The 20,545-nt window shown below is 44.1% G+C and overlaps 1 protein-coding gene across 1 annotated transcript in view; it reads right to left on the reverse strand.

The window, feature by feature from the left end:
• Nucleotides 1–374: 374 nt before the first annotated feature.
• LOC119435893 (C2 domain-containing protein 5) overlaps nt 375–20,545 on the reverse strand; it is a 39,724-nt gene continuing 19,553 nt past the window's right edge. The window contains exons 12-19 of the mRNA XM_037702591.2: nt 16,068–16,154; nt 15,199–15,288; nt 12,643–12,724; nt 10,213–10,287; nt 7,573–7,619; nt 2,111–2,236; nt 670–816; nt 375–503 (exon numbers count right to left, since the gene is read on the reverse strand). Coding sequence (XP_037558519.1) covers nt 402–503; nt 670–816; nt 2,111–2,236; nt 7,573–7,619; nt 10,213–10,287; nt 12,643–12,724; nt 15,199–15,288; nt 16,068–16,154 — 756 coding nt within the window. The 3' untranslated portion in view covers nt 375–401. The remainder of the gene's footprint in view (nt 504–669; nt 817–2,110; nt 2,237–7,572; nt 7,620–10,212; nt 10,288–12,642; nt 12,725–15,198; nt 15,289–16,067; nt 16,155–20,545) is intronic.

The raw sequence follows: 20,545 nt of genomic DNA on the forward strand, positions 1-20,545 counted from the left end.
ACATACGTCGTTTCGGCGCTTGTTGTGCAAGTGGAGCAGGGACATCAGGGTACAAAGCTTGCCTGATTTGCTCCTGTAATCTCAGCCAATTAATCATTAATAAAGCATTAACCAATTACAAGTTTAATCAATCAGTTGCCATGCGGCCATTAGCCTGTATGAACCTCACAAGCAGTAGGTGTAGCGCGTTGTGGACGAGGACAAACAGAGTGACAGAACACACTCGTTAAGAGGGCTGGTTTTCAATTATGATGTTGCTCTACATCGTTTCAATGAGGGGAAGAGCATATAACAGCTATACAGCAGCTATAAAAAGAGCAGTGATAAAAAACAGTCGTTATAAGAGCAGAAAGAAAAACATACAGCACGCAACGTAGTCTGAGAGAGCATTTTTTTTTATTTCAACAAGGTGACAATGTGTTTTCAGATGGTTCTGCATCAGGTATCTGTGAGTGGTAGTGGATCAGCACAGCATCACCTGCCACATTTATTAAGCACTGTCCCTGTAAGGAAAAACGACATCTGCGTCACACACTACAAATAAAATAAAAGCCAACAGCAAGCAAAACCAATGGACGGCTTTACAAGATAGCAACAGACAATAAAAATTGAAAAAGTTCAATGGCATTGACATTCTCTTTCTAAAGCTTATCCAAGAGTGCAGCTTACCTGATTCTTGTGTGGATTGTGCAGCAAGATACACTGAGTCATCTGAAAAGCCACAACTGCATTGCCTCCTAATGATGCCACATGAGCTCGCACTATTGCCAAGATTTCAGTCATGAAGCCTTGCACGAAGCCATTCAGGCCACCTTCCTGTAAGCAAGAAACGGAAATGAGCATTTGCATTATCACTGGCTGTTCAAAGCAACATCAGAAGTCTTAACTCTCACACCAATTATTGTCAATGGATCTAGTGAAATGAACTGTATTACAGAAATATGTCAACAAGAACTCGTAATAAAAAGTCACTGCCATGTACATCCTTCACGACATCTTGCTTTTGGCAGATTGGAGAACTCAAGCCTGATTATAAGCCTTGAATAGGCTTGGGAACTTAATTTGCTGATTTGCAATAGTTGACACTGAAGAATTCAAAGTATATGTATCCTCTAAATGTATCTTTGTGTATGAATATGTATCCTCATCTAAAGATTTTTTAAATTAAGCGAACTCATGACACATGCAGCAACCATTAGCCTAAGACAGTTAGAAACACCCATACATAATTTAAAAACAGATGTTCGTATGCAGTTCGTTCATTCCATCGTTTCTGCTTAGCTCCTTTTACCAAGCAAGAATTATGACACCTTATGAAGTCGAGCCCTTGCCAACCTCTCCCTCTGTATTACCAATGCTGCACTATGCTATGGCACTGCATACCTTAGAAATGTGGTGAACACCAGTTGTGAAATATTGCATATGGTATAGGGTCGGCTTTTTTGAACCACTCTTATGCTTTGTGACAGAGCCTGGTTCACTGCAAAAACACTTGTCTTATAGTGCCATGCAAATACAGCACACATTTGTCAATGATTGCAGTGCAGCTATTGTATTTGGCCACAAAGAGTTCACAATAGGGCAAAAGTGCACCTATAATCAGACTTCAATCACAATAATTTTTTCTTGCTAAATACATTCACTGATCAGTTGAAGGACAAGAGATTATTACACCACTTCTATTATGACAAAGGCTATACTGGATAACAGGGATAACTATATCTTGCCCAGAAGCATGTCATGTTTGACAGCTCAAAAAGAAAAATGGTTTTCCAACAAGCAATTTCTTTTTTTCATTGCACAAAAATAAAAGAGGTATTAAAAAAAATGCTTAGAGAGTGAGCCAATACAGATTATCTTATCTGACTTGATCAGCACAACTTTTGGATTGAACCAACTTTGTGGCTATATGTTCAAGCAAATACCTCTAAGCTCAGCTAAATACTTCAAGGGTTTTCCAAGGTTTTAGACCTCTACAAACCCTTCAACATGGATGAGAGCTCCACCAGCCAAGCTGAAGAGAAGTTTTAACCCCCAACAAAGGTAGCAAAGAGCAATTCTGGGTATCGCATGAGAGTGGAGTGAGACCTTATGAAATGTGGCTTCATACCTCTCGTATACTTGTACCCTCACGGATGAAGAAGAAGTCTAGGTTTCCCAAGTACTTCTCGATCTTTCCCCCTGGCACATGGTCAAGAGATGTCAGGTCAACACCATGCCTTCCACAGCCCAGTTCCTATTAGGGTGAGGGCATAAGCACAACAAGAAAGTAAAATTTAAAAAACCCCACCCAATATCACAGACTGATGAAGAAATTGCGGTCATTGACCAAGTCAAGGTGAAAAATAAAACAGATGTTTCGGGACCCGTACAGGTTCCTTGATCACACTAAAAGCAGGCAAGAGCTGCAAGTCCTTTTTATGCCAAAATGTGACGTAGAGAACGGGTATGGTTAGCAGGCAGATTTCCATCAGTCCTGTTGATACTGTTGTTCGTCGTTTTAATAAAGATTTTAACAATAGTCGTGTAATTGGAATATTTTCCTTAGCTATTATAGCAACGTTTTCCCAATCGATGCAGTGACTGCAATTGTCGGCGTGTTCGGCAAGGGCGTTCAATGCTTTCTTGTTAAAAATTTAAATTATGGGGTTTTATGTGCCAAAACCACTATTTGATTATGAGGCATGCCGTAGTGGGGGACTCCGAAAATTTGGACCACCTGGGATTCTTTAACGTGAACCTAAATCTAAGTACATGCGTATTTTCGCATTTCACCCCCATCGAAATGCGGCCGCCAAGGCCGGGATTCAATCCCGCGACCTCATGGTCAGCAGCCCAACACCATAGCTTTTTTCTTGTTGGAGATGTCCCTTTGGTGCTCCTTTAATCTTCTTGTGAACTTGCCGGTTTCGCCGATGTAACTGCAGCTGTAGTCTGCGCATGGTAAGTTGTAGACAACACCGCAGTAATTCTTGCTTTCAAGCCGCTCCTTTACATTAACAAGCTGATTTCTCAGTTGTTGGATGGCATGTGTGCTATTATAAGATCTTATCTTGAGAATACACTGCCAAGAGCTTCGCTGATGCCAGGCACATATGGGACGCCAGCACGTTTTTTGAATGACTTGCCTTGAGACGGCTTGGGATGGAGGACATGAGCTTCCATTTTGTTGATAAACTTCTTGAGGTACCCGTTCCTGGATAATTCGTGACAAATTGTCTTCAGTTCGTTCTGCATTTTGTTGTCAATTGAGCAGATGTGTGTGGCCCGCGTCACAAGAGATGAGACGACGGATCGCTTGTGGCAAGCCGGGTAACATGAATTGAAGTTTAAGTACCGGCCGGTATGAGTCACCTTCCTGTGCACAGCAAATGAGTCTCATTCCACTTCGCCGCACGAAGACGTCAAAGAAGAGGAGGCTATTGTCACACTGGTATTCTGTAGTAAATTGTATGGCTGCTTCTGCTGAGCTGAGAAGACGCAGGAGGCGTGAAGTGTCGTGCCTTCGCACAATGCAGAAACAGTCGCCTATGTAGCGAATGAAAACCTTTGGCGTGGGAGCGAAGTCAGTGAGGGCCTTCTGTTCAATGACCTCTATGACCAAGTTGGCGGTAGTAACGGAAATAGAAGCACCCATGGCAGTTCCGTTGATCTGCCTTTAAAAATGTTTGCCGTAAGTGAAGTAGGTGTTGCTCAAACAAAAATCTGAAACGTTTCTGCTTTATTTTTCACCTTGACTTGGTCAGTGACCACAATTTCCTCAACAGCATGTTACCTGACCAGACGAATGTTCGTCGAACTCATGACTAAATATCACAGACTGCGATAAAGTAGTGCGATTTTTTTATCAGTCAAGCAAGAGCTTCTAGATAAGCCTATTTTCCTTGACTGCAGGCTACATTTATTTAAGTTTAGTAGTGTGGATTCATGGGCCACTTCGTACATTCTTATTCTATGATAGGCAAACCAAACATACAAATGTAGAAAAATAAGACCAAACTTGTGGGAGAGTCACTTTAGTGTGGTTACCCATTTTCTAACTATGCAGTATTCAGATAGAAAAAAAGCTGTTGCATTATTTATCAATGACATCTACTGTTACTTGTACTATATAGTCGGCACCTGTTACAACGTACCACGATAGTCCAGCAAGAAAGGTCCGTGAAATCCGAAGTCCATTCTATCCAAAAATTATGCTCATAGAACCTTGTGAAAAGATGGAGCTTCGCAGATACTGCTCTCTATACTCCATTTCACAAGTCGTTTGCAGCACTGCCAAAGTTATGTATTGGACACAGGTAATATCACAGCACAGTGGAATGTAGTTCCGGGTATGACTGTGATTACTGGCATGGTTAGAGAGGTATACATGATATGTTGCAGAGATATGCGATATGTTGGGACCTTTGCACATGCATGTCGTATGCCATGAATTACTGGGGCGGTGAGCGGACGCAGTGCGGATGAACACACCCAGAGGTGCATTCGGCGTTCCTATTGGCTAAGGAGTCCTACAGCTTCCACAGTGCCGCAAACACTTTGTGAGATGGAGTATAGTGTTTATTTATTCGAACATCGAGACAATTGCAGAAAAAAATTTTTTTTTAATCTATAGTAAAATGAATTTTTGAAAACAATTTACAGTGTAGACCACTTATAACGTAAGTCGCCGGAGTCGCGAATATCCGCACTATAAGCGGTACTGCACTGTAACCAAAACAACTATTTTATTGCGATAATGGACACTCCAGACGTTTTTGAGGCATCATACGCTACTTCTTTGAAGCGAAGCAGGTTAGTTCTAGTGACACTATCAGCCCCGAGCCAACAGCCACGGTAACGTGCTTGTGTGTGTAGTTGTTCACAGGTATAGTGTGTTTGTTCCTTGAAAAAAAGTGTATCTTTGCACTTTTCACAAGTGGCCGGGAAAAGTTGCGTGCAGACCACTGCCACACGCACGCATCGCTGCAGCAAAATATGTTGTATATGGCTCATGTAGACAATATTAGTTCAAAGTTTTGCCAGTTGTAGCCAAAAGTACATTAACCCTTTGCGGTCCGTTGTCGGGCAGGGCCCAACAACGCAACACGACCGTAGCGGTCCACTGTCGGGCACCGCCCGACAGGCGTGTTCGGGGGTTAAATTTAGCGGTTTTTCTCACTGCGATTCGTGCGCATTCTTTGTATACATAACACGCCATCTCTTGAGGGATAAATAACTTATTTTGTTGAAGTTTACTTCTTTTTGCACTAGGGTGCAGCACAATATTCAGCACAGCTTCTGGATACCAGAGCGTTCTCACTTGCGCGCAAAAACGCACGTTCGCGCGGTTCGCTGAGAAGCATGACCACTTTTTCACCGTGTGCGTTTTACGGTGGTGCATTTAGTGAAAGCTTCTAGAGGTTTCCATTGTCAATAGCTTTATCTTGAGGCGCACACAGCTGCAGAATCATGGTGCAAAAGAACAGAGACACCTGCAGTACCGCCGCAACCTCATCCAACAGCTGGTGGGTGACGTGAGGGCTAGAGCCAAAAAGCGGGGCCCGTCTGTGCGGAAGGAGTACAAGGAAAGGCTAGATGGGAGGAGCCATTTCATCTACAAGCTCCCAGGCCGAAGCAGCAAGGACTGTGCTGCTTGTAGCGATCAAAAAACAAACGGAGGCAGGAGGGAAACTGTAATTTTCTGCAAAACCTGCATTAACAACCCTGGCCTGCACCCAGGAGAATGCTTCGAGCAGTATCACACGCTGCTCAAATATCAGTAGAGGAGTTGCCTGCAGAATGCAAAAGAAAAAATAAATATACTGCGAGTTTTTCTTCCACAGTTTGTGGTTTTCTTCGCGGTGCCACAAACTGGCAAAATAGTTTCGGACCAGGACAGTTTCGAACCGCAAAGGGTTAAAGGTGTAATTTGTTTCATCAATAATATAGGCAGATTAAACTTAGAAGAATGGTCTGTTGTATTCGAAATGATGTACGTATGTGGATCCATTGTAACAGGTGTGGACTGTAATCGTACATCCCTTATCAACAAAAATTTTAATTCTCCATACTATACAATTAAACCCACACTCAAAAAGCAAATAGGTTTCTCCACTTTATGAGCTTCAACCAGAACCATGTTTTTATTCTCTACAATTAAAAAAATGCGTGCCCTAATAGGTTCATAACACAACACCAACAGAGAACAAAAACTTTCTTTTTTTTTTTCCTGCATCAACTAGTTCATGGGTTCTCAAAGTGGGTTCCGCGGAACCCTGGGGTTCCGCCGGCCCCTGCTCGGGGTTCCGCGAGTCACTGATAAATTTTCCGTGGTCCCGCGCTAACCAAGTGGCTAAAACGACGAAAATGAGGTGCACTCGATCTACAGAACCTCCGTTACTCACGCCCGAGTGTCCAAAAGCACTCACAGCGCGTAACGGCAACGCGCGAACTGAGTAATAAATTCGCAAGCCGCTTGTAGCCGCCCAACCTCCGAAAACGGGCATTAAGCCTAAGCTTTCGCACTTAAATCTCGGAGGCCGTAATTTACCAATATGCGCATTTCTGCCGTTTGTAGATAGCGTAGGTGCCGATTGCGTGCGCACTGACGTATACGTTGGAGGAATAAAAAAAATGGAGAAAAAAAATGCGCGGAGCATCGCAAATACGCGCCGCAGAAGAGCAAGAACGGCGCTAGCGTCCAACCGAAACGAAGCGGCGCAGTCCGCATCGCCATGGTCCTCAGTGGCAAGCGTGCGCGGCACATGATTGACAGCAACGCCGGAGCGCTTCGTGCCTAATTGCGCCCTTAAGACTTTATTCTTGCGTTTATCGCCGCGCGTAACACCGCGTTGGCGGCATGCCGCGTGCCTTCATAAGTGCGTAGTTGCCATCCATGATCGCATCGATAACCACCGCAGTTTCGTCCACAGCAGTTGAGGCAAACAGTAGTTTCGTTTTCACTCGGCGCGCGTCGGCTGTGTGCCTTCACAAATGCGTAGTCACCAACCATGGTAGCGTCGACAGCGACTGCGGTTTCATCGGCACTTCTTGCAGCGAACGGTAGTTTCGTTTTGACTTGACGTGTGCGTCGGCCGCCTGCCTTCTGAACCGCAAGGTCGCCGTTCATGATCGCGACGATAGCGGCTGCGGTATCGTGCGCGGCGGTTGCGGCAAGCAGTAGTTTAAAGCTGTCGAAGATTAAGAGCCCCGGCTACATCGCGATGGGCGGACAATTTGTTGGCGAGCAGCTGACTGGCGAAAAAATAATCGGGATGTACGCACGCGAGGCCTTCGCAGCGCAAATCAGTCATGAGATGACAAGAATTTCAGCTTCTGCACTGGTCATGTGCTAAATAAATATAAACAGAATTTGCTGATTCATTGAGTAAATAAAAGCGTGTTGATGTAGTTAAGCATTTGTTTATTGTTTTCTTGATAACCTAGATAATTCGACGTTTGGTTAATTAGGACATTTTAATTCAGGGGGGTTCCTTGGCGCATCATGGAGCTTATCAGGGTTCCCTGGAACGAACATGCTTGAGAACCCCTGAACTAGTTATAAGCAATATGCCACTGAAGATTACTCACCTGGTGTCTCATATGGAAAAGCCTCGGAATTCTGGCATGCTTTTGACCTGTGGAAGTGAAAAATTTTCAACAAAGGCATGGTAAGATGACTTGAGGTCTCAATAACATTGTGTGCAATGAATGCGATTAGCACATTTGAAAATTTCCACCATTAGGAAAAAAATTTGTCTTTGTTGTGAGCTAAACAGCCGCCAAGATGCCCACAACTGTCAGCTGTAAATGCACTAGCTGCGACTCCTAGCAGAGAAAGGGATAGAAAGAAGAAAACGGCAAGAGCACACAGATAGCCAGTAAACGCGCTGCTTAAAACGGGTTGCTGACATGCCATTTTTTGCATTAAACAAAGGTCCTGAACCTCGAAACCACAGAAAAAGCTCTGGCAAGCCTTGCAGCACCCTAAATAATTCTGCAAACCAGTTTTGGTTTCGTTTCCTAAGAGATGCACGTGTTGTGGCGTCATGGCACAGAAAGTGATCATGTGAGAGCAGGACATCGTGACGTTTTTGCACTCACTCCGGCCTGCTTGGTAATCTGTTTTGCTGCTGCATTGAGCAGTGCAATGAGTAGCAGCATAGCACAGCATCAAGCGAGACTGAGGGAGTGCCAGAATGTCAAAATGTTCTGCTCTTACAGGACCATTCTGTGTCATGACATCATGGCACACGCATCATGACACACTTAGGAAATGAAACCGAAACTGGTTTGCAGAGTTATTTAGGGTGCTCCAAGGCTTGCCAGAGCTATTTCTGTGGTTTCGAGGTTCAGGACCTTCATTTAATGTAAAAAATGAAAAGTACAAAATGTCACGTCAGTACTACAGTCAAATCCCCCTACAACAAATGCCACGACAACTAAATTTCCGCCACAACGAACATTTTCCGATTCCCCGTCAGTTGCCCATAGAAAGTAATACAAAAAAAGTCTCTCCATAACGAAGGCGTTTTAATCGGTATTTCCACTTCGACCAACTTTTCAAGAACAAAACTGGGACTGAATTGAAATTGGAACTGCCGAGTAGTCAAATTAAAAGGCCCTTCCAAAGCTGTGACGATCGTATCTCCGCTTGAACAAGGTTTTTGCAAATGAAATCAAGTTCAAAGTACTGATTTACGCCACTGCAATCCATAGCCATGCGTGGTCATCACGTGCCTGCGCGAGACTGCAGGGATCACCACAATCGCTGCCGTTTTCTGTGGTGTGTGTGTCCGGTGGAAATGGCTACGCCAATGAAGAAGTGTAAATCTCTCTCTCTCGAGGAGGCACATATGATCGCCGAGGTAGAAAGCGGAAGGAAAAATGTCGCAGCTTCGCTCGAAAGGCGAAGCATCGATTACGATAGCAGATTAGTAGACAGCTATATACGAACTAAGGATCGTAGTTCTATTGGCCGTATAAACTTGTAAACATTCGCTTACTAACTAAACTGCCAAGCACGGTGTCACGTGCGCACAGGTAAACATGAGCACATATCGCTCGATGACCGTGGAAACTCGGTTTCAACACGCTGGAATGAGAAGGCACGGCAAGTGAGAGAATTGACCTCCGTGCCGTCTCGCTTCAACGTGAACTAAACGTCGAAAGCACAGCGCACACGACTCTACCGGCACTAGTTGCACTTTGCCCACATTGCAGATCGCATTGAAGATGAGGCCCGCGTGGGCGTGCACTTTGTGCACGGCGCAGATTGCTTTCAAGATACGGCGGCCGCGCCGCAGCCGCTGTTGTCAACATGATGCCAACGTCTCGTCGTCTAGGGAAAATGAGAACCCGCTAGGACACACTGACTCCGGTGACTGCTTTGAAAGTAATCGATCCTTTTCACCTCATCTTAAATGTTATCAGAGCCCACGATAATGACATTGCGATGGCTATTTTAACGGACTGTGAGACTCGTGTAATGCCTTTGCTTGCCATGAAGCGTAAGAAATCCAGGCTGACCGTCTTCTGGAAAAAAAACCTCCGGTAAGCGCAAGTTTGCCGACTTTGTCATAAATATGCAATGAAATTATGATAATTCAAACTGCTTCATTGCGACGGTGCATGTGCCGCAAAATGAGTGTTTCGCGATCGGCCGGGCACGCGCGTTGAGTTGGGCGTCGGCGCAATACACAAAAAATGCAGTAACAGCGGCGCGAAATGCATTCTCTCGTGAAGTTGACACTTTATTGACCGCCTTCGGTACGTCTCAACCTTTGCCCCCACACCATCACGAAGATTTCCCGGACGATGGTTTCAGTTTCGTTCGTGGCTTTGCCGTTTAGCGTACGTATATACATACTAATTTCGCGTCAACGAAGTTAAGTTCCTCCACAATGAAATTTTTCGTGTGTCCCGTGAATTTCGTTGTAGCGGGAACTCGACTGTACATTAATAAGCATGTGGCCTGGTTGACAGCTAAACTAAAAATCTATGTACCATTCTCCACGATGTTCCAAAATGATGTGAACAAAATACAAAAATTTAGCTTATTTCACATTCTGTATTACTTCCTAAACTAAACCATAACTGTTACACTTCTTATCAGGAGTTTCTCAACTACCGTAGTTCTGCACGTTCCTACCGTTTAGAGAGACAGTTTACAATGACATGAAAATGAGCTTGGCTAGTCTGAAAATGAAAAGAAAATATTGCAATACTCACTAAGAGATGGCACCTGGTCTGTGTGTCTCTCTTCATCCATTCTAAATATGAGCTCCTGCTCTGCTTCTATGGAGACTGCATGCATAGAGAAAACACCTAGCAGTCACCTACAACGATTAGGTGCACAAGGCAAAGTCTGTACACTAATGAAGGAGTTATTCGAACCTGTGTCACACAGACGTAGTTAATGGCACCGAAGGCAAAGGCCTTAAGTTACATAGTAGTAATAGTAGTAATGAACTTTGTTGACCATAAGAGCAGGCAACATCTTCGTCCTAGGCGGGCGGCATCCTCAGTCAAGGACGCCATGGGCCTAGCCATTCACTGCATGCTGTCCACTATGCTAGCACCAATGCCAGGGTCCTACAACACTTTTCATCTGGTCATGAAATTTCCCCACAAGTTTAATATAGGGACAGAAGGTGACACCAGAGGCGCTGGCATAAGTAGAAGGTGAACAATCTGCCACACTAGATGGCCGGGCTGTGCAATCATGCGAATCTTTCCCGAGGAAAGGCCCCTCTCCCACATTTATTTCAGTATGTTTGTAGAGTAAACAGGCAACAGGAACTTTTGGTAAAATACTTTAATGTGCGATGCATTCGTGTTTAAATTATACATGGCACCGTTTTATGATTGATGTCACCCCCCTCCCCCTAGTATCCCTCCTTGCACAAACTATTTTGTTCGGCTGTCACTATCTTCACTTTGTCCAGTCTAGTTAGTTGGATAAGTCAGTTATATTTGGTTCGCTAGTTCAGTGTGTCAGTTATTAATTGATTAGTAAGGTAATTATATTTGCTTAGTTATTATAGTTAGGTAGATTATTAGTGAATAATTTTACTTCAGTTAAATAACTTAGTTAATCAGTTGGTTAGCTTTGTTAGCTTGATTAGTTAATTAGTTTTGTTAGTTACCTTATTTATTTAGTTAGTTTAGTTGGTGTATTAGTTATGTAATTAGTTTATTGATTGAGTTGGTTTTGTTACTCTAGTTTGTTATGTTACTTATTATTGAGTTTAGTTAATTTAGTTGTTAGATTAGTAAGTTAGGTGTGTTAGCTATCAGCTTAATTAGTTTAGTGATTACCTATCTGTTTGGTTAGTTAACCAGTTTCCTAGCTGTTAGTTTAGTAATTAGCCGGTAATTAGTAATTGGTTGGCAATTAGTTTAGTAAAAATTGGTACTAATTTAGTAATACTTTAGTAAATTTGGAAATAAGTTTAGTAATTTGGTGGTTCACTTAGTAATTAGTAGGTAAGCTTTATTAGTTTTAAACACAGTTTTCTTAATGTGCAATTACATAAAAGTGCAATGTTAACTTGCTCTGTAGTTTGTTTCGAACGATGGAGTAGTCCAAGTGTACAATTTGAATTTTAATTTAAGCAGCTGTTGCGAACACAGTTGAACCTGGAAATGAAACAAGGTGTTGTAGTTTCGAAATTGTTTGCGTTTGAGTTTCTGAACACTGTCCAGAAACAGGGCGGCGATTTGCAGGTTGTGTCGACAATATTACACCCCGATACACGGCAGTCGACCCTTGCACAATAGTGAGCATACGCACAGAACGCCTGTGGCATCTGTTCGGCGTCTGCTCAAGTCCACCTACTTGCGCCAGTGCCGGGGTGCATCCACTGCGGGCACTATATAAGCTTCCCCATAGCATTACGCAGAAGTTTCCTGACCAGATAGAAAGTATTGAAGGACCCTGCCAATACTTTTGGTGCCAATATTAATACTCTAACCTCCCCGGTTATGTTCACAGAGATGTTCAAGATGGCTGAACACACGCAACGTCCTGGCGATCGTCGTCGTCTTCATTAATCCAAGGAGGTGGCTCGTAACAATATCAATATTTTTGCCAATATTTTTGCCAATACTTTTGAAGCAAGCACAAAGTTGTGAATCTTATTCCATCTGCCTTTTCCTTGTCACGCATAGCATACCAGTGCTTCAAACACCAGACTCTAGTGCGTCAGAGAGCATGTACTAAGTGGCAAGTCTCATCGCACTGGCCTTTTCACAGTAGCGTATCATAGTGTTGCAGTGTTTGCAACTCCAGACTAGTACTCCATGAAGCACAAACAAAGTGGCGCAGCTAAGTGCCTCATCCCACATGCGTTAAGCTGCATAATAGGCTCCCACTATTTCTTTTTCACCTTTATATAAGTGCTGTGGTGCACTAGTTACAGCTCCTGCCTCGCAATCAGAAAGTCGTGAGATCGCATCCCGCTCTAAGGAAAGAGTTTTCTGCTCAGTGGCATTTTTGACGAGAAACAAACAAACACCTTCAGCAAGAACTGCATTTCTGATCATATATATAACCACTGCCATCTTTGAAAAAATTGCTGCAAGTGGAAACAGCTGCAGGCAGAAGACAAAAGCTGTAGGCAGACACAAGCAGACAAAATTGGGGGTTGGGAGACACACCTGACACAGGCTTGGATTTGGTGACCGTCTGAGTTTCCGCGGCATGGTCATCCAAGCTGACAGCAGTCCCGACAACAGCCACCTGATGGACGCACACACCCGAAGCAGACAATTTTGTGAGTGATGCCAACAAGTTTGACACACAAGAGAGAAGTGTCACAGACGCAAGGCATAACAAAAAGATTGCACATACTTCACGCACAGAGCTTCAAGCAATAAAGAGGCACGCATGAAATCAAGACCAAAGAAAGCTGCAGCACAGTCTTGTGATAGCCACTGACATTACTGCTAAGGTTGCACAGATGCACAACACAAAGTTGGCAGCAGTGGCAACAGGAAGCATACCTTTCAGTTATCTTAGAGCGAAATGCGCAAGTTGCACTTGTCAGTTTCACCGTAATAGCTGTCTACACCAAGCTAAAGACTGCGTAGCCACTGACAGCCCCCACATTCACAAACACATCTCTACTCGGGCCTCCTCCTCAACTCCACCAACTGTACAACAGCCCGACTGATGTATATACTCTTCTTCAGCAACACTCCTTGGAAATTTGAGTAATGTGAAGTTTCATTAGAAACGTCTCCACTGCAGTACCTTCAAATAAATGCTGGGAGAGCCCAGTTACAATATTGTAGCTCAGATTTCAACCAGGAGCATTATTAACCCTTTAACTGCCACTACCGAGATAACTCGTGAAACCACCCACGCGCACCCCCTGCTACTCCCGAGTATACTCGTGTTGCTTTTTAAACTCACTCCCTACCACTCCCGAGACAACTCGTGCAAAAAAAAAAAAAATTATGTTCATGTCCCATCATCTATGGAGAGGTTACCTATACACATAGAACTTGTAAATTAAATTTTAGACAACAGATGGAGCGCACGTGTTTACACCCGCGTCGCTTCGTGTCGGCAGAGCGCAGTAGCCATGGCAAGTCAGCGCGCCACGTGCGTCCGCGCTTTGACGGACGAAGAAGTTCAAGAACAGCTGATGAACATCTTTACATGTCCTGTGGAGTACTATGGTGCATCACTAGCATGAAATTTCCACTGAACCAACATGAAAAAAATACCCGGCAGGGGGCGAGGGGCAGTCAGAAAAAAACCCGGCAGTGAAAGGATCAAAGTGAGAAGGACACGTCAGTCAAAGGGGAGCATTTGGGTTAATATTCCAAATTGGGGTACATTATCAGCATGTACTTCATCTCTGGTATTTTATATCAAGCAAATTTTCTTTAATACAACATTTTGTTTCATTTAGTGCTGCACAACATTACACCATGCTTATGTTTGTAACCACTATCTCTACGCCCGCCCTCCTCACATATTTTCTCCAATTCATGAGCTAGTGGGGTATGTAACCACAGAGCAGGTGATTACGTGCTTTCCACTCACTCTGCTCTGCCGTGCAAAAAATTCCTACAGTACAACAACTACAGTTTCATTCGCAATCCAATAGGGCAAGCAGTACGCTACTGTGAAAAGTGCTCTTTTCGTCCCCCCCCCCCCCCCCCCCTTTCAGCACTCACACAATTGAGCATGAAAGCCAGTGACCGCCAAGAACATAGGTAACTGCACTATAATTATCATTGAACTCAGATTTCTTATTGTAGGCAATGAAGCAGAAATGTGCAACTCCCACACCTTGTCCTAAGCCCACACAGCCCACCACCGCCTGTTCTCACTATGCCCACAAGTAACCCCACCAATAATGGTGGTGACTTTCATGAAATGGGGCTGTGGGGCACCGCTATCCCCTGGTTCTTCGGAAAGTAGAGACAACCGGTGGCAGCACCTCCTGGTTTGTGCCAAGAGAAAAAGATTTATTTGTGTGAGCCCTACAGGCCGTGTTACATTAGGTGGCTGTGTGACATTACGAAGCCAATTCAAGAGTTCGGCTTCTCTTTTAAGCCCATTTACTCCTTTCCCTTTCAATGAACAAACAGAGAAGAACCCAGCAACTGCAAAAGCAGTTATCACCATATCAAAGCCATATCATATCTAAGAGCAAATCCGGGTGCAAACATACGTGCCGGTTGAGAACGGAGAATGATGCGCTTAAGGTACATGTCATCTACTAGCTGCCCCTGGCCCAAACCATGGGGCATGCTGAAATTACCCTCCAATCGCATAGCTCAGCGGAGAGATCAAAGCCTTTTGCTACTTCTCGAAGATCCAGGGGCTTTACTGCTATCTATGTGTTCACATATTCGCATCATGGCCACGTGGCACTCTGATCCACTAAAAGCTCTGTAATTCTAAACAGTCACCATGCAACCAAGAATCAGGCGGTGCCAATGCAATACAGTCGAACCCTGATATATCGAACCCACATATAACGAATTATAGTGTATAGAAGAACAGAATAATCCTCTTGAAAATGTTTGTATAAAATTTTTATTTTGTCTATCCTATACTACCTATATATTACCTATATATCGAACTTTTTTGTGATCCCCTTCAGATTCAATATATCCAGGTTCGATTGTATCTACCAAACAACACATTAGACATGCAGACAATGCCATCTGTGAAATGCTAATTGCTAATCTCACCTGCAGTTCATCTTGGTCAGGAAGTTCGATATGAAAACTCAAACTTGCTAAGCAACATGGAACCAATTTTCGAAGCTTTACAAAAAGACTCTGAAATGAAAAGACAAAGTTAAGCACGATGCTACAGTGAGACATGAATAACAGAGTACCAGTAAAAATACATTATACAACCTTCTCAACTTCTTCCTATGGCTTCATCAATTTCAGGCTAGATAAGTATAGTGCTAGTGTAACAGGACACTAAACATGCAGAAAGCTAGACAATATAAACTACACAAGAAGGAAAAAAACATATTTAGTTGAAGATAGGTGAGCTATTATTTCCACACTGAATTCAACAAGTTTAGCTTAGTTTTGATTCTAGCATCACACTTTTCATACGAATAGCAGACAAATAAGCAAATATTAGCAACCTAAAATAACTACAAACATTGCAAGAAAATTGAGTTAGCCTTGGTAGGTTCATAATGTAGGCTCATAATGCATAATAGCAAGTGCAACTCACATGAAAGTACAGTGTCATGGTTAAGCTGCTATACAGATAAGTGCAGTTGTGATTTCTCTAATGCTATACAAATATAGTTAGCTAGTTCTAACTCTCAATAAAAAACAGCTGTAGCAGGTATTCTGATAACAAAAACAAATTCAGCTTTCAATAAAACCAATTAATATTAGTGTTCATTAACTGCACATTAGCAAGGCAATGAAGCAAAAATTTCTTCTTAATGGAGCATTAGCACTCTGTAAGTTATAGAAACAACTAGAGCATGGCATAATATGCCAAAAGTATTCGTTGACTTTCGACTTTAATGTTGGCACAATACACAAAAGAACATGGTAAAATCCTTGTTTACACACAGCATACTTACTTGAATAATATGGTCAAAGTGTTGGGACAATATTCGACTTGGATGAACACCAGGAAACAGCTTGGCTCGGTATGTTTGCATAAACAGCTACACATAAATGAAAAAAAAAAAAATTATAAGTTATTTCACAGCTTGGCGCGCGAGAAGCATCATACACTGACCTATCACTAAAAAATACACAGTCTCAATACAGTATAGATCACTTATAACGTAACCGCTTATAGTGCAGGACCGGATATAGTGCGGTCTTTTCAGACTCCCGTTAATTTTCCCATAGCACTCCATGTATACACGTATCGCTTATAGTGCAGTTGCGGGAAACGAAATACCGGTTACAGTGCGGCTGCCTGGGAGTACGGAAGTCAGCGGAGACGGCGAACGCTCCCCTCAAACGGGCGCCCCAAGGAGTGCTCGAGGAAGAAAGAGAGACGAAGTGGAGGAGAAGGGCACGTGGTGCGAACAAACAGCCAGTGAGGCTGAAACCAGAATCTTGAGTGCGAGTCGTGAAATATCACGGCACTCACACTGAGCGAGGGCCACGAAACTGCCAACGCCGGCCAACGCTCGCTTCACGATAACGGCAGTAAGCGAAACTTCAGGGAGCGGGCGGCGCCGGCACGGCACGGCGAAGTGCGCACGCGGAGACCGTGGAATGTGAGGGAGGAGGGCAGCAGGGAAGCGGATTTCGCCTCGGCAACTCCTCCTCGGCAACTCCGCCGCTTCCGTGGCTCCGGAGCCTCGCCCTCCCTCGTAACTCCCTCGTAACTCCCTCACTTTCGACTGTCACCGTGCACGCCCGCCGCCATGCAGGCGCCATGCAGGCGCCGTCGCTCCAGCCAGCCAGCTCCCCGAAGTTTCGTTTTCTGCCATTATGGGAAGTGGGCGTTTGCCGGTGTGGGCAGTTTCGTTGGCCGTCCTGGAACAGCGCCGCTGCTTCCCTCTGCGCCATAGCAGCAGTGTGCAAGGTCAACACGTGACTAGAAAGTAGAGGAAGCATAAAGGAGAAAGAAGGGTTAACTGCAATTTTCTATGCGTGGCTACGGTAGCGTGGCTGAGACGTCGGCGCGTACACGCATCTTCCGGCGCAACGCAGAATCGGCGATCTTGCCCTTTGAGAGAGGGTGAAATTTCCGCCGCGTTTTTTTTTTCTTTTTTTTGTTTTGTTTTGTTCGCGCGCGACATTGAGGGGTCTCTCCTAAGCTTTTACTCTATAGCGGTGCCGGAGCAACGCCGGTTGGAGGCGCCGCCGCGTGAATTATTTTGAATTAACGAGGTAAATTGAATGCAAACGTTCCAGCCGCATTCCTCGACTGTCGCACACGCGTGGCGGCTCGGTGCACACATTTTGCATATGTGAGGGCCTTGAAAATTGTTGCTTTGGTTATAGTGCGGGGGACCTCTTATAGTGCGGATATTCGCGACTCCGGCGACTTACGTTATAAGCGGTCTACACTGTACTGGGAAACAGATAAAATTTCTTCTGATGCCAAGTAAATGTTATGAAATGCAATAAAAGTATAACTACATTAAAGAGAAATGTGTACAAATGAGTGGACACAAGACGGTGCCCAAGTCTGTAACATCTGTTTGACTTCAAAGTATTTGACCTTCATTAGTGTAAATATCACAGTTGTACAAGTTGTGCCAAATGCACCACATCGAGCTGCTGCGAATGCAATGTCAAATAGAACGGTGGTCAAACTGACATTCTGGAGCAAGGCATAGCCGACAAACTATTATATACTGGACAGCACGATTATTTCAATTTTACAAGCTCAATTGCACTCATCTGAAAGTCAGCTTCACACCACCAATATTCACACCAATATGAAGTCTAGCTAGAGTGATAGATAACAGCTGTGGAAAATCTCTCAGCACTTGTTCTGCACCAACAGATAACCTAGATGTTGAAAAAAACACACACACACGCACGCACACAGACACACACACACACACACACACACACACACGCACGCACGCACACACACACACACACGCACACACACACACACACACACACACACACACACACACACACACGACATGTCCCTTTGAGGACAGCAGATCTCCCAAGAAAACAGATCGCTATAAATCATCTGCACTTCTGACACACTGCACAAATACCACAATCCAGCAATCTTGGAGATGATGCCCCGCTGCATGCAAATGCCCTCACAAATTAAGAGAGCCACACAAAGAGGGCGCCACTTTCTTACAAATGTCGCCCAACAAAGGAGTGTAAGAAATTTGCCTCAGTGAATTCTTATGCGGTAAAACCCAATAAAATTGGTCAGTGCATCCTTTTTCATAGTGGCAGTAAAAAGAGGTTATATATTTACTGTATTTATATATTTACCATTGTGGTTGCCTACTATCTGCCAATTAAATAAAATGATAATCAGGCTCCTATGTCATATTTTTCACGGAAACTGTGTCAATCTTGTCCTAAGTTTACATCATTATCTAGACTGTGAAAACTCTGTTCACAGTAAGAATGACACTTGATATTTTAGAGGACCATTCTGACTCTTCAGCTCGATTTATTGCTTGCTTTTAATCTCCTTTTAAAGCATTTACAAACAAGTAAGCCAAATGGGGCAAGTTGGTACTAATCCATCTTTTACAGCACCACTTTTGACATGAACTTTTGCTTTACGCAATGGCGAAGAGGCCTTTTTGGAAGGTTGAAATGGCACTACTAAATGAATTTTTGTTCTGAAGTTGTGCGATGTGATTAAAACTCTTGGCATTTGATAGCTGATTGCAGGCTATGTGCGCGCAGGCGCGGGTTGCAAGAAAGTGATGTTCCAAGATATATAAGCAACTGTTTACACGTAATAAACTAAGTTGATAGTCAACACATGTCCAGTGCTCTTTCACTCATCTGTGTCAAAAGTGGCACCATAGAAGATAAACAAGCAAGCTCTAAAAAAGCATGATCCTTAGGCGAAAATCTGCTGACTTAAGCAATTCCTTCGGCTCCAAATATGTTTACTATGACATCAGTTACTCACACGATTGCTCCCAATGTCAATAGCCTTGTGCAAAACTTCAGCAATTTTATGCAAGCTCATCGAACTGAGTGCAACAATATGATGACAATGTCGATGACGACGTGACGACAATGAGAACACAACACAAAAACGACGACAATGGCATGGTGACAATGACGTGGTGAGGGCAGTAGGAGAGCAGCATGGTGGCAACATGACAACACATGCCACAGCATAACAAAACAAACGAAGCAAACCCTGCCTTGAGCTCACAAGTGCTGTCGCAGTAAAATGTTGCGTATCTTATACAGTATCTTATACAGTAGACTTCCAGTAATTCAATTCCAGTTAATTCGATTTTTTGGTTAATTCAATCCCGACCGAAGGCCTCACCGGCGCCCATGCATTTCTATGGGCACTAACATTCCTTATTTCGATCGTAAAATTGGCCTTCGCAGGGTAAATCAGTCACCACGCTTGCGTATGACCCCTATGGTGACCCCAAGAGCGACCCCTTTAGTGGCAGCGTCTGTTGCCATGGAGCTTAGGGGCAGTGAATGTGTTTAACATACATCACCTTCCATCTGAAACGCTTATTTTTGACCTACCCTACCAAGATTCTCAAGCAATAACCATAGCCTACAATGTCTTATTCCGGTATTTACCCGATTCTAATGCGGGCCTTTTTTTCCAAAAAAATGTCACAGTTTCGCCCTAAGGGCGAAGCAATGAATGCGATAGCAACACAGCAATGTCATACGAAGTAAGGTGAGTGGCTTTGGTAGCAATATGAATTGTAGTAAACATGAGCTCATTAAGTAAGCAGGTGTGCTGCGGCGTAAGTAGACCGACATGAAGAGAGACTCGATGACCAAGAGAAGGCGCGTGTGAAACGGTGGTGTTGATGAGAAGCGCTTCCCGTGGGCAGCGCGCGTGCGAAGTAACACACCTGTAGCGCTGCACTGCCGATCCGGGCAGCATTACATGTGTAGCGTGCGTTGGAAAATGTGGCCCGACTATTACTAACTGAATGAACAAGCGTGGTGTGAGCGCGCACAAACAAACACGAATAGATCACACTGAATGACTGCAGACAACGACTGTCAAAACGCTGGCAGCAAGCATACGCCGCAGCGGGCGAAGGTACGTGCGGTCTATCACTTCAACGGAAACTGAGCGGCTGCACGGCGCAGAAAGGTCAGAGCCGTGTGGAGATAAGAGACGGTGCGGACGAGCGACGAGCGCGGGTGTTGGCAGCGTAGAAGTATGCTTGGGCATACGGCGCGCGGTGAAGATTTTATCTATACGGAACCTCACGGCGAGCCGACGGCAGAAATCCGGTTGAGGTGTCCATATAATTGCTATCGCAATAAAATTGGGCCGAAAATTGCCTGTAATGCAATGATGTACAAACTGCCTTCACGGTGTTTGTATGCTTCACCAAATAACACAAATGCAGTGCGGCGAAGCTGACTTTAGTGGAAA

This window comes from Dermacentor silvarum, unplaced genomic scaffold (genome assembly GCF_013339745.2).
Source record: "Dermacentor silvarum isolate Dsil-2018 unplaced genomic scaffold, BIME_Dsil_1.4 Seq991, whole genome shotgun sequence".
NCBI classification, from domain to species: domain Eukaryota; kingdom Metazoa; phylum Arthropoda; class Arachnida; order Ixodida; family Ixodidae; genus Dermacentor; species Dermacentor silvarum.